Source organism: Hypanus sabinus, unplaced genomic scaffold, assembly GCF_030144855.1.
Source record: "Hypanus sabinus isolate sHypSab1 unplaced genomic scaffold, sHypSab1.hap1 scaffold_294, whole genome shotgun sequence".
Lineage (NCBI taxonomy): Eukaryota > Metazoa > Chordata > Chondrichthyes > Myliobatiformes > Dasyatidae > Hypanus > Hypanus sabinus.
The window spans coordinates 463,788-476,229 of NW_026781090.1; the positions used below are offsets into that span (position 1 = coordinate 463,788).

The following is a 12,442-nucleotide window of genomic DNA, read 5'->3' on the forward strand; positions in this document are numbered from 1 at the left end:
CGAGTATCACGCATGCGCGCAGCACACGAGGCCTTGAAAATGTCGGTTGCAGGTAAGAGCGATTCTCCGTGTTTTTATCTTAAACACCGACTTCGGGATAATTCCTCTGAATTTCGGACACCGTGACCAGCAACCCCGGGACAGTCCTGCCCTCTTCCCTCTCTCTCAGCCCCACGATCCGTACACGGACCCCGGGGAGCTCCCGGCTGATGAGGGAATGGGAACCGATGGATCTCTCAGACAGAGCTGAGCTCCAGCTATCTAAATGCAAGGATTAGGAACTCGGAGAAAGGGAACAAAATCTTTTACATCACCCATCTGTGGACACTCTCTGGAGGTCTAAGATTCGTATGTTACACGACCGCTGGACTAAGTGTGTAAATGTAGGAGTGGACTATGCTGAAAAATAGATGTGCTGGATTTTCTAAAATTTACTCCTGCTTCCTTAGACCACAACCTTATCTGTCATTCCTTATCTATCTATCTATCTATCTATCTATCTGATATATGGAAAAGCAGTATAACATTAGATGATCATCAGCATAAGATGAAAGTTTAAACCTTAGCCTTTGTTTTAAATCAATACTTAGTCTTTTCTGTGATTAGAAAATCGGAATCTTGGTTAAATTACTGGACATAAAGTATGGTGAGGTGCAGTGCTAGCATTGTAGATTAGCAAAGATTCTACTGTGGATTGGACTTCCAGAGCACAGTTATTGGATATCCACAGGACAGTACTGTCAAAGACTAAGATGGTACTTTCAAATAAAATTGGAAAGGAAATGAGAGGGAATTTTTGAGTGATGCAGAGCAAGAGAAAAGGATTGGAATTGAGAGGATAGTTCTGGTTGATGATCTCCTTTCATGCCAACAATAATTTTATAAAATTGTTCTGTGATTCTGTGTGAAGCTTTCCCTGGTCATTTGCCACCTCTTCTTGTGATTCTGCTCCTAAATGTGAAGACGTGGAGAAGTGACTTTAAAATTATGCCATCGAACTGGTTGTAAGAATGGACCACACCTATTGGTCCTCATTTGCTTTATTCAGAGCCTTGTCAATAGCATGAATAACTGAATAAACATCTCATTAGAATGGGGTAGATTAAACTGAATATATAGGATCTTTAAATTATACCCCTTCCCACTTATTACTTTCGCTGGAAAAGAGATGTTGAAATTCTAAGTAATCCTGACTAAAGTGTATTAATGTTTGAAAAAAAAAGCTCAAGGTCAAATAAGTGTGAAACATTTGTAGAGTATTTTATAGGAAGGGACATTAAAGACATTCATCATTCAAGCTGATTTTTCCTCCCAGCACTGCCGCAAATACACAAACCACCCCACCTCCCCAAATCTACTCCATGCTATGCCTGATGAACCAGCCAAGATTAGCAGTTCACCATCTGTGGGAAAAATTGAGTACAAATACCTAATAAGGTTGGGATGTGTACATTCGTCTCCCAATTTATGATGTAGGAGCATTGACATTATGCTGCTTTGTGTGTAAAATATACAATCCTCTTTGTTCAATTCTTTATTAGCTCGTGAACTTACAAGTTTGCTTCAGGGAGTTAAGCAATTTAATTTTAAACAACAGCATGAATTGACAAATGTTACCAATTTTAAATAGCAAAAAGTTTATAGTATTTTTTTCCTGGGAAAAAATAGAAGTGGGGAAAAAAAAGACTTTTGGTCTGAAGTTTGAATAGTGTTATCATGTGACTGCATTTTTCAAAAGAAAAGAACAAAGATTGTAGTTATCCAAATGCAGAAGGGTTAATCCTACGTTAAACTTGTGAATTAGGATTAAGAGATCCAAGATAATGTTAATTTAATGAAATAATTTAAGTCCAATTAATGCTTTAAATCTACACTATACGTTCAAGAATGCATTTTAGGTAGCTCAACACCTCAAGCAGGTCAGTCAGGTATCTCTGCTCCCTTTAAACTTGCACGTTTCTGTTTCCCAGATGCCTTTGAAACTTACTTTGACCTTATTTTCTGAGCTTCTTTTAAACTTGGAGGTTATGTGGAACACATCATTCTGTAATGTGATGTCTAAAAACAGTGATTTGGAAGTGAGGTATGATGTATTAATATGAGAACATCTAATAATACAAAAAATCTGCTGGTCGGACACCCAAGACCCAACCTTGGCAGGTTCACTAAGTTTTACTGTGGTTCGTCACATGTTTGGAGGGCTGTCGCCTGAAAGTAATGATCATTAATCACCATCAATGTTACATAGTTCACACTGAAAATAAAAGCACAGGGGAGAAATCGGCCTCTGCCGCACCTTTTTTTCAGAGTGCTCAGTGGTTCATTTGAAATCAGGTCCAGAATTTTCCTGCACTTCTGATGGGAAATCTGTTGGATGTGTTTCTGACAAACATAAACCCAAAAAATGTAATGAGTCAATGCACCAAGTGGATTGAACGCCAGCACTTTTGAACAGTGTGTTTCAGCCTATTCTGTTTCAATCTTTATGAAATGTGAAATAATATGAAAGGTCTAGAACTTGATAGAGGGCTAAAAGATTACGAGAGGCATAGACAGGGTGGATAGTCAGTACCCGTTTCCCAGGGCACCAACAGCAAACACCAGAGGGCATATGTATAAAATTAAGGGAGGGAAGTTTACGGGAGACATCAGGGGTAAGTTTTTTTTTTACACAGAGGGTTGTGAGTGACTGGAATGACTTGCCAGGGGTGATGGTGGAGGCTAAAACATTAGGGGTATTTAACAGCCTCTTGGACAGGCACATGGATGAAAGAAAAATGGAGGGTTATGGGGTAGTGTGGGTTTAGTTCTTTTTTTTAAGGTTTATATGGGTTGGCACAACATGGAGGGCTGAAGGGCCTGTACTGTGCTGTCGTGTTCTATTCTATGGCTCTAAAATCTTTTACATCACCAGTTGAGAAAATCATCTTTGATCTACCTCCAATCACAAAGAGGAAATCTGCAGGTGCTGGAAATCCAAGCTACACACACAAATTGCTGGAGGAATTCAGCATTAGTACTCTTTTCCATAGATAATGCCTGGCCTGCTGAGTTCCTCCAGCATTTTGTGTCTGTTGCTTGTTCTACCTCCTCTCGGTCTGCATTTTTCTACCAGTGAGAACACGCTTCCACCAATTCTGTCTGGCTACGTAATGATATCAAACACCTTTGCCCTGGGCAACAAGTAGCTTTCACATCAGAAATGTGCCAGACTCCAGGGAGACGGACTACTGTCCTTAAAGGCAGTATTCCTTGGCACTGAGTTCACCACTGTCAGTCACCTGGGTGAGACTTCAGGGGAAATACTTATGTACAATACCGTCTGTATTGTTGCTGGAGAATTTTCAAGTGGGAAGAAGTGGAGTGATATTTGGAAATCTGAAATTGAAAGCATCATTTAGCAAGAAAATCACAAATAGGTGGTTTGCAGAAGCTGTGGCGAGTAAATCCTTCATTAACCTGTTACATAGGTTGTGTGAGAGTGCAGATGAACTCAATCAAGACTCAACCAGAGGAGATTAAAGTTCTTACTGACAGTGACTTGCTCGCTGTTGAAATGAATACCTCTCTATATAAAATTCAGTTTGCACATGTTGTTGTCACTTGGTAAAAATTGTACAGTACAAGGTTTTTGCACACACTGGTCATTACAAATTAGAGGGGATATTGGTGGGAAGGCGGGGAGACCTCCAGTGTCCCTGACGCCCTCACGTAGAAGGGGTATATCCAGCTGCACTTTAAGGAGTTGGAGCTGGAAATGGATGAATTCCGCATCATCCAAGCATCGGAGGGTGTGATAGGTATGACGAGCAGAGAGGTGAGTTACACCCAAGGTGCAGGACACAGGAAACTGGGTGAGAGTCAGGAAGGAGAATGAGGTTAAATAGCCATCGCCGAGTACTCTTGTTGCCATCCCCCACAACAACAGGTGGACACTTTAGAAACTGTTGGGGGGAATTACCTGGCAGAGGAAAGTCAAAGGGGTGATAGGGGATTTGTTAGTTAGTGGAACAGAAGTAGAAAGGGACGAATATCTTAGTGGCAAGGCTTGCTAGTGCTCCCCTGTGGGGTGGGTGGTTAAACTAAAGTTGCAGGGAGGATTGGAGCCAGAATGACAGAGCAGATAGTGGAGAGGGTGAATTGAATCGAATTGACTTTATTCCTTACATTCTTCATACACGAGTTGTAGAAATCTTTATGTTACGTCTCTGTCTAAAGTTGCAATGTGAAATTTATAATAGTTTATAATAAATAGTATGTACAACAGGACAGTCAAGATAAATAAAAGTACAATTGTATCAGCATGAATTAATCAATCAGAGGGCCTGGTGGAAGAAGCTGTCCCTGGGCCTGTTGATCCGGGCTTTCAGGCTGTGGTACCGTTTCCCAGATGGTAGCAGCTGGAACAGTTTGTGGTTGGGGTGACTCTGGTCCCCAATGATCCTTTTTACACAGTGGCCCTTTTTACACACCTGTTTTTGTCAATGCCCTAAATAGTGAGAAGCTCACATCTACATATGCGCTGGGCTGTCCGCACCACTCTCTGCAGAATCCTGCAACTGAGTGAAGTACAGCACCCATAGCAGGCAGTGATGCAGCCAGTCAGGATGCTCTCAATTGTGCCCCTGTAGAAAGTTGTTAGTATTTGGGGCCCCGTCCCACACTTCCTGAACTGCCTGCGGTGAAAGTGGTGCTGTTGTGCCTTTTTCACCACACAGCCAGTATGTACAGACCAGGTGAGATCCTCGGTGTTGTGTGTGCCAGGGAACTTAAAGCTGTTCACCCTCTCAACCCCAGATCCTGGGTCAGCCTGTCTCCATTTCTCCTGTAGTCTGCAGCCAGCTCCTTCGTTTCAGTGACATTGAGGGCAAGGTTCTTTTTTTGACACCAAACAGATGTCATTCAGACCTCAGGACATGAAATTACGATATTGTAGCCATTACTTGGACTTGCTTGCGCCCAACAGTCTGAGGGATTTCAAGGAACAAATCTGTAGAGAGATTGCAGACTATGCCAAGAAACAAAGGTTGATAAAGTGAGTGATTTTAACTTTCCGTTTATTGACTGGAATCCTAGGCTGTAAAAGGACTAGATGGGGTAGAGCTTATTAAATCTACCTTAATCAGTACGTAAAATTCCCGATGTAGAAGTGTGCAATAAGCTATTGGGAAGTGATCTAGGGCGAGTGACAGAAATTAGTGTATGGGAACACTTTGTATCTACTGATCATGAGATTCCAAGTAAATACAGAAAAGCAGAGGCCTGGACCTCTCTTGAGATTCTAAATTGGAGAAAGGCCAATTTTTATGATATTTACAAGGATTTGACAAGTGTGGATTGGGACAGGATGTTTTTTAGCAAAGGAGAACTTGGTAAGTGGGAGATCTTCAGAAGTGAAATTTTAAGGGTGTAGAGTTTGTATGTGTCTGACAAAATAAAAGTTGAATGGTAACTAGTGCAGGGAATCTTGGTTTTCAAGAGATATTGAGGCCCTGGATATCTCGTTCCTCTAAATGCCGCGGACTGTTGGGTGCAACCAAAACTCATTAATGACAGCCATTTCATAATTCCACTCCCGAACTCATCTGACTTTCCTTTAGTTGTCTTCTGTTGGATTCTAAAAGCTTCCTAATGGTCCTTTGCTCTTTTGTTTGCCCTCTCCTCTGATTTTATGTTGGTTTTGGATTCTCATTTAACCCACGGTTGTGCCCTGCTGCCTTTCCAATGCTTCCACGTCTTTGGGATGTATCGATCACTCAGCTCTCGAATTGCTCCCAGAAACTCCAGCCATTGCTGCTCCATTGTCACTCCTACCTTTTCCCTTCCAAACAAGTTTGGCCAGCTTCTCTGTCACAGAAACATGGAGAAGTTCAGTACAGAAACAGGCTATTTGGCCCATCTAGTCAATGCCAAAAACATTTAATCTCTCTAATGCAACTACCTGCACTGGGATCATCACCCTCCGTACCCCTACCATCCAGGTACCTGTCAAACTTCTCTTAATGGTGAAATCGAGCTCATATTCACCACTAGTGCTGACATCTCATTCTACACTCTCACGACCATTTCAGCAAAGAACTTTTCCAAATGTTCCCATTAAATTTTCACCTCCCCCACTTACCCATGACCTCTGGTTGTCATCCCACCCAACCTCAGTGGAAAAAGCTGCTTGCATTTACCCTATCTATACCCTCATAATTTTGTTTACTTCTAACAAATCCTCAGAGCAATGTATAATTTCCTTGTTTATGTTTGGAGCCTTTTTTAGGTGTATAAGATGATGAGGGGCATTGAGTGTGTGGATAGCCAGAGGATTTTTTCCCAGTGTTAACATGGCTAACAGGATGGGGCATAGTTTTAAGGTGCTTGGAAATATATGCCGAGGGGATGTCAGGGGTAGTTTTTTTACACAGAGAGTGTTGGATGTGTCGAATGCAATGCCAGCAGCGGTTGTCGAGGCAGATACAACAGGGACTTTTAACACTCTCTTAGATAGTTACATGGAGCTCAGAAAAATAGAGGACTATGCGCTAGGGAAACTCCAGGCAGCTTCTAGAGTAAGTTACATAGTCGGCACAGCACTGTGGGCCAAAGGGTCTGTAATGTGCTATAGATTTCTATCATTCTATGAAATTCAAGGGAAATCTCCAAACCCACGGAGTGGTGACTAGTAGTGAATATTGGGAAAGTTACTGGAACGTATGACCAGGAACCGGAAATATAAGTATTTGGATAGATGTGGAATGATTAAGAATAGGCAACATGGCTTTGCGCAGGATAGGTCATGTCTAACCAATCTTATAGAGTCTCTCGAGGAAGTTATCAGGATAGTGGATGAAGACAAGGCAGTGGATGTTGTCTACATGGATGTTAGCAAGGCACTTGACAAAGTCTCATATGGGAGGTTGGTCAAGAAGGTTCAGTCACTCAGCATTCTAGATGAGACAGTAAATTGGATGAGACACTGTCTTTGGCAGAAGCCAGAGTGTGGTAGCAGATGGTTGCCTCTCTGACTGGAGGCCTGTGACTAGTGGTTGCCACAGGGATCAGTGCTAGATCTGTTGTGGTTTGTCATCTATATCAGTAATCTGGATGATAGTGTGGTTAACTGGATTAGCAGATTTATGACCACCAAGACTGGTGGTGTAGTGGACAGCGAGGAAGACTATCATGGCTTGCAGTGCAATCTGGACCCCCTGGGAAAATGGTTTGAGAAATGGAAAATGGAATTTAATTCAGACCAGTGTGAGCTGTTGCACTTTGGTTTGACCTACCAAGGGAGGTCTTTCACAGTGACTGGTCGGGCACGGAGGAGTGTTGTAGAAGAAAGGGACCTGGGAATACAAGTCCTTAATTCACTGAAAGTGGTATCACAGTTAGATAGTGACGGAAAGAAAGATTTTAGCCCATTGGCTTTCGTGAACCAAATCCTGACAATAGATGGATATTATGTTGACTTGTAAAAGAGGCCTAATTTGGAGTATTGTGTGATGTTTTGGTCACCTACTGACAGGAAAGATTTAAAAGAGATTCAAAGATTTCAGAGAAAATTCACAAGGCTGTTGTCAAGTTTGGAGGACTTGGGTTATAAGGAAAGATTGAACAGGTCAGGACTTTATTCTTTGGAATGTAGAAGATTGAGGTGAGATTTGATTGTGGTAGAGGGGCATAGATAGTGTAAATGCAAGCTGGCTGTCTCCACTGAGATTGGGTAGGACTTCAACCAGTGGCCAGGGGTTAAGGGTGAAAGGTGAAATGTTAAGGGGAACATGAGGGGAAGCTTCTGCACACAGATGGTCATCTAGGTTTGGAATGAGCAGCCAGCACAAGTGGTGCACGCGAGCTCGATTTCAACATTTAGGAAGTTCGTGTAGGTACCTGGATTGTAGGAGTGTGGGAGGGGCAATTTAAATAGTTCAGCACAAGACTAGATGGCCCAAAGGACCTGTTTCTGTGTTGTACTTTTCTACAAGAACTTGAAATATTACAAAAATTCACTCTAACCCCTTTTACCAGCTGTGCGGACCAACCAGTCATCTCAGCAGGAATTTTTTTATATGGTGTTAAAGCTGTAGCACTTTAAGTTAATAATACATAAAAGAATTCCCAGATGCACATCCACAAAGACAATTTGCGTGAGACTGTTTCAGTTACTGTGGGGCCAGGCACCCATGTAGCTCAGCAGGAACAGGGAATAATACCAATGGAGAGAGTCAAACTGAGCCAGGTCACAGATTGGAGACGGCAGAAATGCCCCATTCTTATAGAGACAGGAAGAGCTTCAGGGAATTGATTGTCATTCCAGATACCAGCACTCTGCCCAGTCAGAAGATGATTTCTCTGTCCAACTTGGGTTGAACCTCACTGTAACCGTGTGATACCAAGTCAAACCATGGCAACTCAAGTAATCTCATCTGAAATGTTGTCCTAAACCCATTGATGGATTTTGTAAATGTTTTCACAGGTTAAAAACGAGAAGGAATTTGTCGCCGGGGATCTCAAACAGAAAACGCCAGTTTTGCTGTCTCTGTCTGGATATTTAAGAAGTGGAGCGAGGGATTCAATCGACTATCCTTCCTGCTCAGACTGTGGAGAGGGATTCAATTGATCATTTGACCAAATAGCAAGCCAGTCATCTTACACAGGAGAAAGGCTGTTCACCTGCTCAGACAGTGGGAATAGATTCACTCAGTTATCACAATTGAAGGTACATCAGCAAGTTCACACTGGGCAAGGCCATTCATCTGTTCTGTGTGTGAGAAAGGATTCAGTTGGACCTGTGGACACACCAGTCAGTTCACACCACACCTGGTAGAGGCTGGTGATCTGCTGAATTTCTGGGAAAGGATTCACTCAGTCATTTGACCTTATGGCTCACCAGCGAGTTCACACTAGGGAGAAGCCATTCACCTGTTCAGTCTGTGGGAAGGGATTCACTCAGTCATCCAACCTACGGAGTCCCCAGCGAGTTCACACTGGGGAGAGGCCGTTCACCTGTTCAGAATGTGAGAAGAGATTCACTCAGTCATCCAACCTACGGAGTCCCCAGCGAGTTCACACTGGAGAGAGGCGCTTCACCTGCTCAGTCTGTGGGAAGAGATTCACTCGGTCATCCAACCTACTGGTACATCAGCGAGTTCACACTGGGGAGAAGCCATTCACCTGCTCAGAATGTGGGAAAGGATTCAGTGAGTTATCCAACCTACTGGTACATCAGCGAGTTCACTCTGGGGAGAAGCCATTCACATGCTCAGTCTGTGCGAAGGGATTCACTCAGTCATCCAACCTACAGAGTCATCAGCGAGTTCACACTGGGGAGAAGCCATTCACCTGCTCAGAATGTGGGAAAGGATTCAGTGAGTTATCCAACCTACTGGTACATCAGCGAGTTCACTCTGGGGAGAAGCCATTCACCTGCTCAGTCTGTGCGAAGGGATTCACTCGGTCATCCAGCCTACAGAGTCATCAGCGAGTTCACACTGGGGAGAAGCCATTCACCTGCTCAGAATGTGGGAAAGGATTCAGTGCTTTATCCAGCCAACTGAGACATCAGCGAGTTCACACTGGGGAGAAGCCATTCACATGCTCAGAATGTGGGAAAGGATTCAGTGAGTTATCCAGCCTACTGAGACATCAGCGAGTTCACACTGGGGAGAAGCCGTTCACCTGCTCAGAATGTGGGAAAGGATTCAGTGAGTTATCCAGCCTACTGAGACATCAGCGAGTTCACACTGGGCAGAAACCGTTCACCTGTTCAGAATGCGGGAAGAGATTCACTCAGTCATCCCAACTACAGAGTCATCTGCCAGTTCACACTGGGGAGAGGCCATTCACCTGCTCAGACTGTGGAAAAGGATTCACTCTGATATCCCGCCTACAGAGACATCAGCGAGTTCACACGGGGGAGAAGCCATTCAACTGCTCAGTCTGTGGGAAGGGATTCACCCAGTCATCCCACCTACGGAGTCACCAGCGTGTTCACACTGGGGAGAAGCCATTCACCTGCTCAGTCTGTGGGAAGAGATTCACTGTGTCATCCCACCTACAGAGTCATCAGCGAATTCACACTGGGGTGAAGCCGTTCACCTGTTCAGAATGTGGGAAGGGATTCACTCAGTCATCCAACCTACGGAGTCATCAGCGAGTTCACACTGGAGAGAGGCCATTCATCTGCTCAGAATGTGGGAAGAGATTCACTCATTCATCCGCCCTACAAAGACACCAGCGAGCTCACACTGGGGAGAAGCCGTTCACCTGCTCAGAATGTGGGAAGGGATTCACTCAGTCATCCTACCTACTGAGACATGAGAGTGTTCACACCGGTGAAAAGCCGTTCAATTGCACAGAATGTGGGAAACGGTTCACTCTGTCATCCCACCTTCTGGAACACCAGCGAGTTCACACTGGGGAGATGCCGTTCCCCTGCTCAGAATGTGGGAAGAGATTCACTCGCTCATCCGACCTGCAGACTCATCAGCGAGTTCACACTGGAGAGAAGCCATTCCCCTGCTCAGAATGTGGGAAACGGTTCACTCTGTCATCCAACCTTCTGAAACACCAGCGAGTTCACACTGGGGAGATGCCGTTCCCCTGCTCAGAATGTGGGAAGAGATTCACTCGCTCATCCGACCTGCAGAGTCATCAGCGAGTTCACACTGGGGAGAAGCCATTCCCCTGCTCAGAATGTGGGAAGAGGTTCAGTCACTCACGCTCCCTGCAGAGACACCAGTCAGTTCACACTGGGGAGAAGCCGTTCATCTGCTTAGTCTGTGGGAAGAGATTCACTGAGTCATCCAGATTACTGGAACATCAGCGAGTTCACACTGGGGAGAAGCCGTTCATCTGCTTAGTCTGTGGGAAGAGATTCAATAACTCATCCAGATTGCTGGAACATCAGCGAGCTCACACTTGAGAGAGGCCATTCAACTGCTCAGAATGTGGGAAGAGATTCACTCACTCTTCCACACTACAGAGACATCAGCGAGTTCACACTGGAGAGGAGCCATTTACCTGCTGAGAATGTGGGATAGGATTCACTCAGTCATTCCAACTACAGGCACACCAGTCAGTTGTTATGAATCCCTAGGTTTTGTTTGCTGTGGACTGTCATTTTAAGAGAGAGAGATTAAGAAGGTGAATCAGTCTGACTTGCAGCTTGTTTACATCACTCACAGCTTGTTCAGTTTTAACTGAGGACACAGACACTCAGAGTCAGACGGAGATGAAGGAGGAAAAATGGAAAGATCGATACAAGGGAAATAGGTGCCAAGGGTCACTGTTTGGAATTTTCCTATGCCCGCAAGTATGGGTTAATTATCGATTCATCGTACACCGAATGTGTGGTTGTCACCTTGTTTGATCCATAGGAGTGGATCTGATTTGGGGTATCATGTGAAGACCACCGATGTGTTAACCCTTGCCTGGGTGTGGTGTGGTAATTCACTTGAAGACGATACGCCTTGTGACACTTTGGGTGATAATTAGTATGTGGATTTGGAAGGATGACAGATAATATCTACAGTGACTGTTCTCTTGTTTTACCACCATGGAACCTGTGGAATTCGACATAATTGCCTTCTCTCGACATTTACCCTGGATTACATATATCTCTCTCATCACCTATTCTGTGGTTGAACTGAACTTTCATACTTTACCATCTCAAGACTCCAAGCCTTGTTCTCCCCAAGCTCAATAGTTTTGGATTTATATTTACACACATATATACACATAACACTGTTAACTTTTGTTTATCTTGCTTAAGTTACTATATTATAAGTCGATTCTAATAAAGATAGTTTTAAGATCAAAAACAGACTCCTGGTGTAGTCTCCACGAGGAAATCTGCAGATGCTTGGAAGTCAAACACACACAAAATGCTGGTGGAGCACAGCAGGCCAGGGAGCATCTATAAGGAGAAGCACTGTCAACGTTTCAGGCCGAGACCCTTTGTCAGGCAGTCTCAGGCAGTCCTGATGAAGGGTCTCGGCCTGAAACGTCGACTATGCTTCTCCTTATAGATGCTGCCTGGCCTGCTGTGTTCCACCAGTATTTTGTGTGTGTTGTTCCAGGTGTAGTCTATTGGTGCTGATTCGTTTCTAAAGCTTTACGATTCATAACAAAATTGGGGCCTGCATCTGGGATATGAACAGCTATGGGGGCGTAGTCATTAATTATCGATTTCATTGGGGAAGTCCCTTTTGATATATTTGTGTGTAGAAAATCAGCAGCGGATGCTGATTATTGTTTGGAAGCAGGAACCTCTGAGGCATTAGAGGATGCCAGATGGATTGAGTTGTTGAGTCTTGCTAGAAGGTTAAAACTTGCTATGTTGAAATTGACAATGAGGAGGGAACAGATGCAGAGGGTAATAGCTGAACATTATGTATCTGAGGGTGTGTTTAAAGTGGAGGAGTTGGACGTGTTTCCTGGAAGTAAACCTAGT

General features: G+C 44.0%; 1 protein-coding gene across 1 annotated transcript; it reads left to right on the forward strand.

Moving 5' to 3' along the window:
• On the forward strand, window positions 1-11,458 carry LOC132388298 (zinc finger protein 850-like). Its single transcript, XM_059960638.1, has 2 exons — window positions 1-52; window positions 8,465-11,458. The coding sequence occupies exon 2, from the start codon at window positions 8,870-8,872 to the stop codon at window positions 10,910-10,912; it is 2,043 nt and encodes a 680-aa protein (XP_059816621.1). The 5' UTR covers window positions 1-52; window positions 8,465-8,869; the 3' UTR covers window positions 10,913-11,458.
• The last annotated feature ends 984 nt before the right edge of the window (window positions 11,459-12,442 follow it).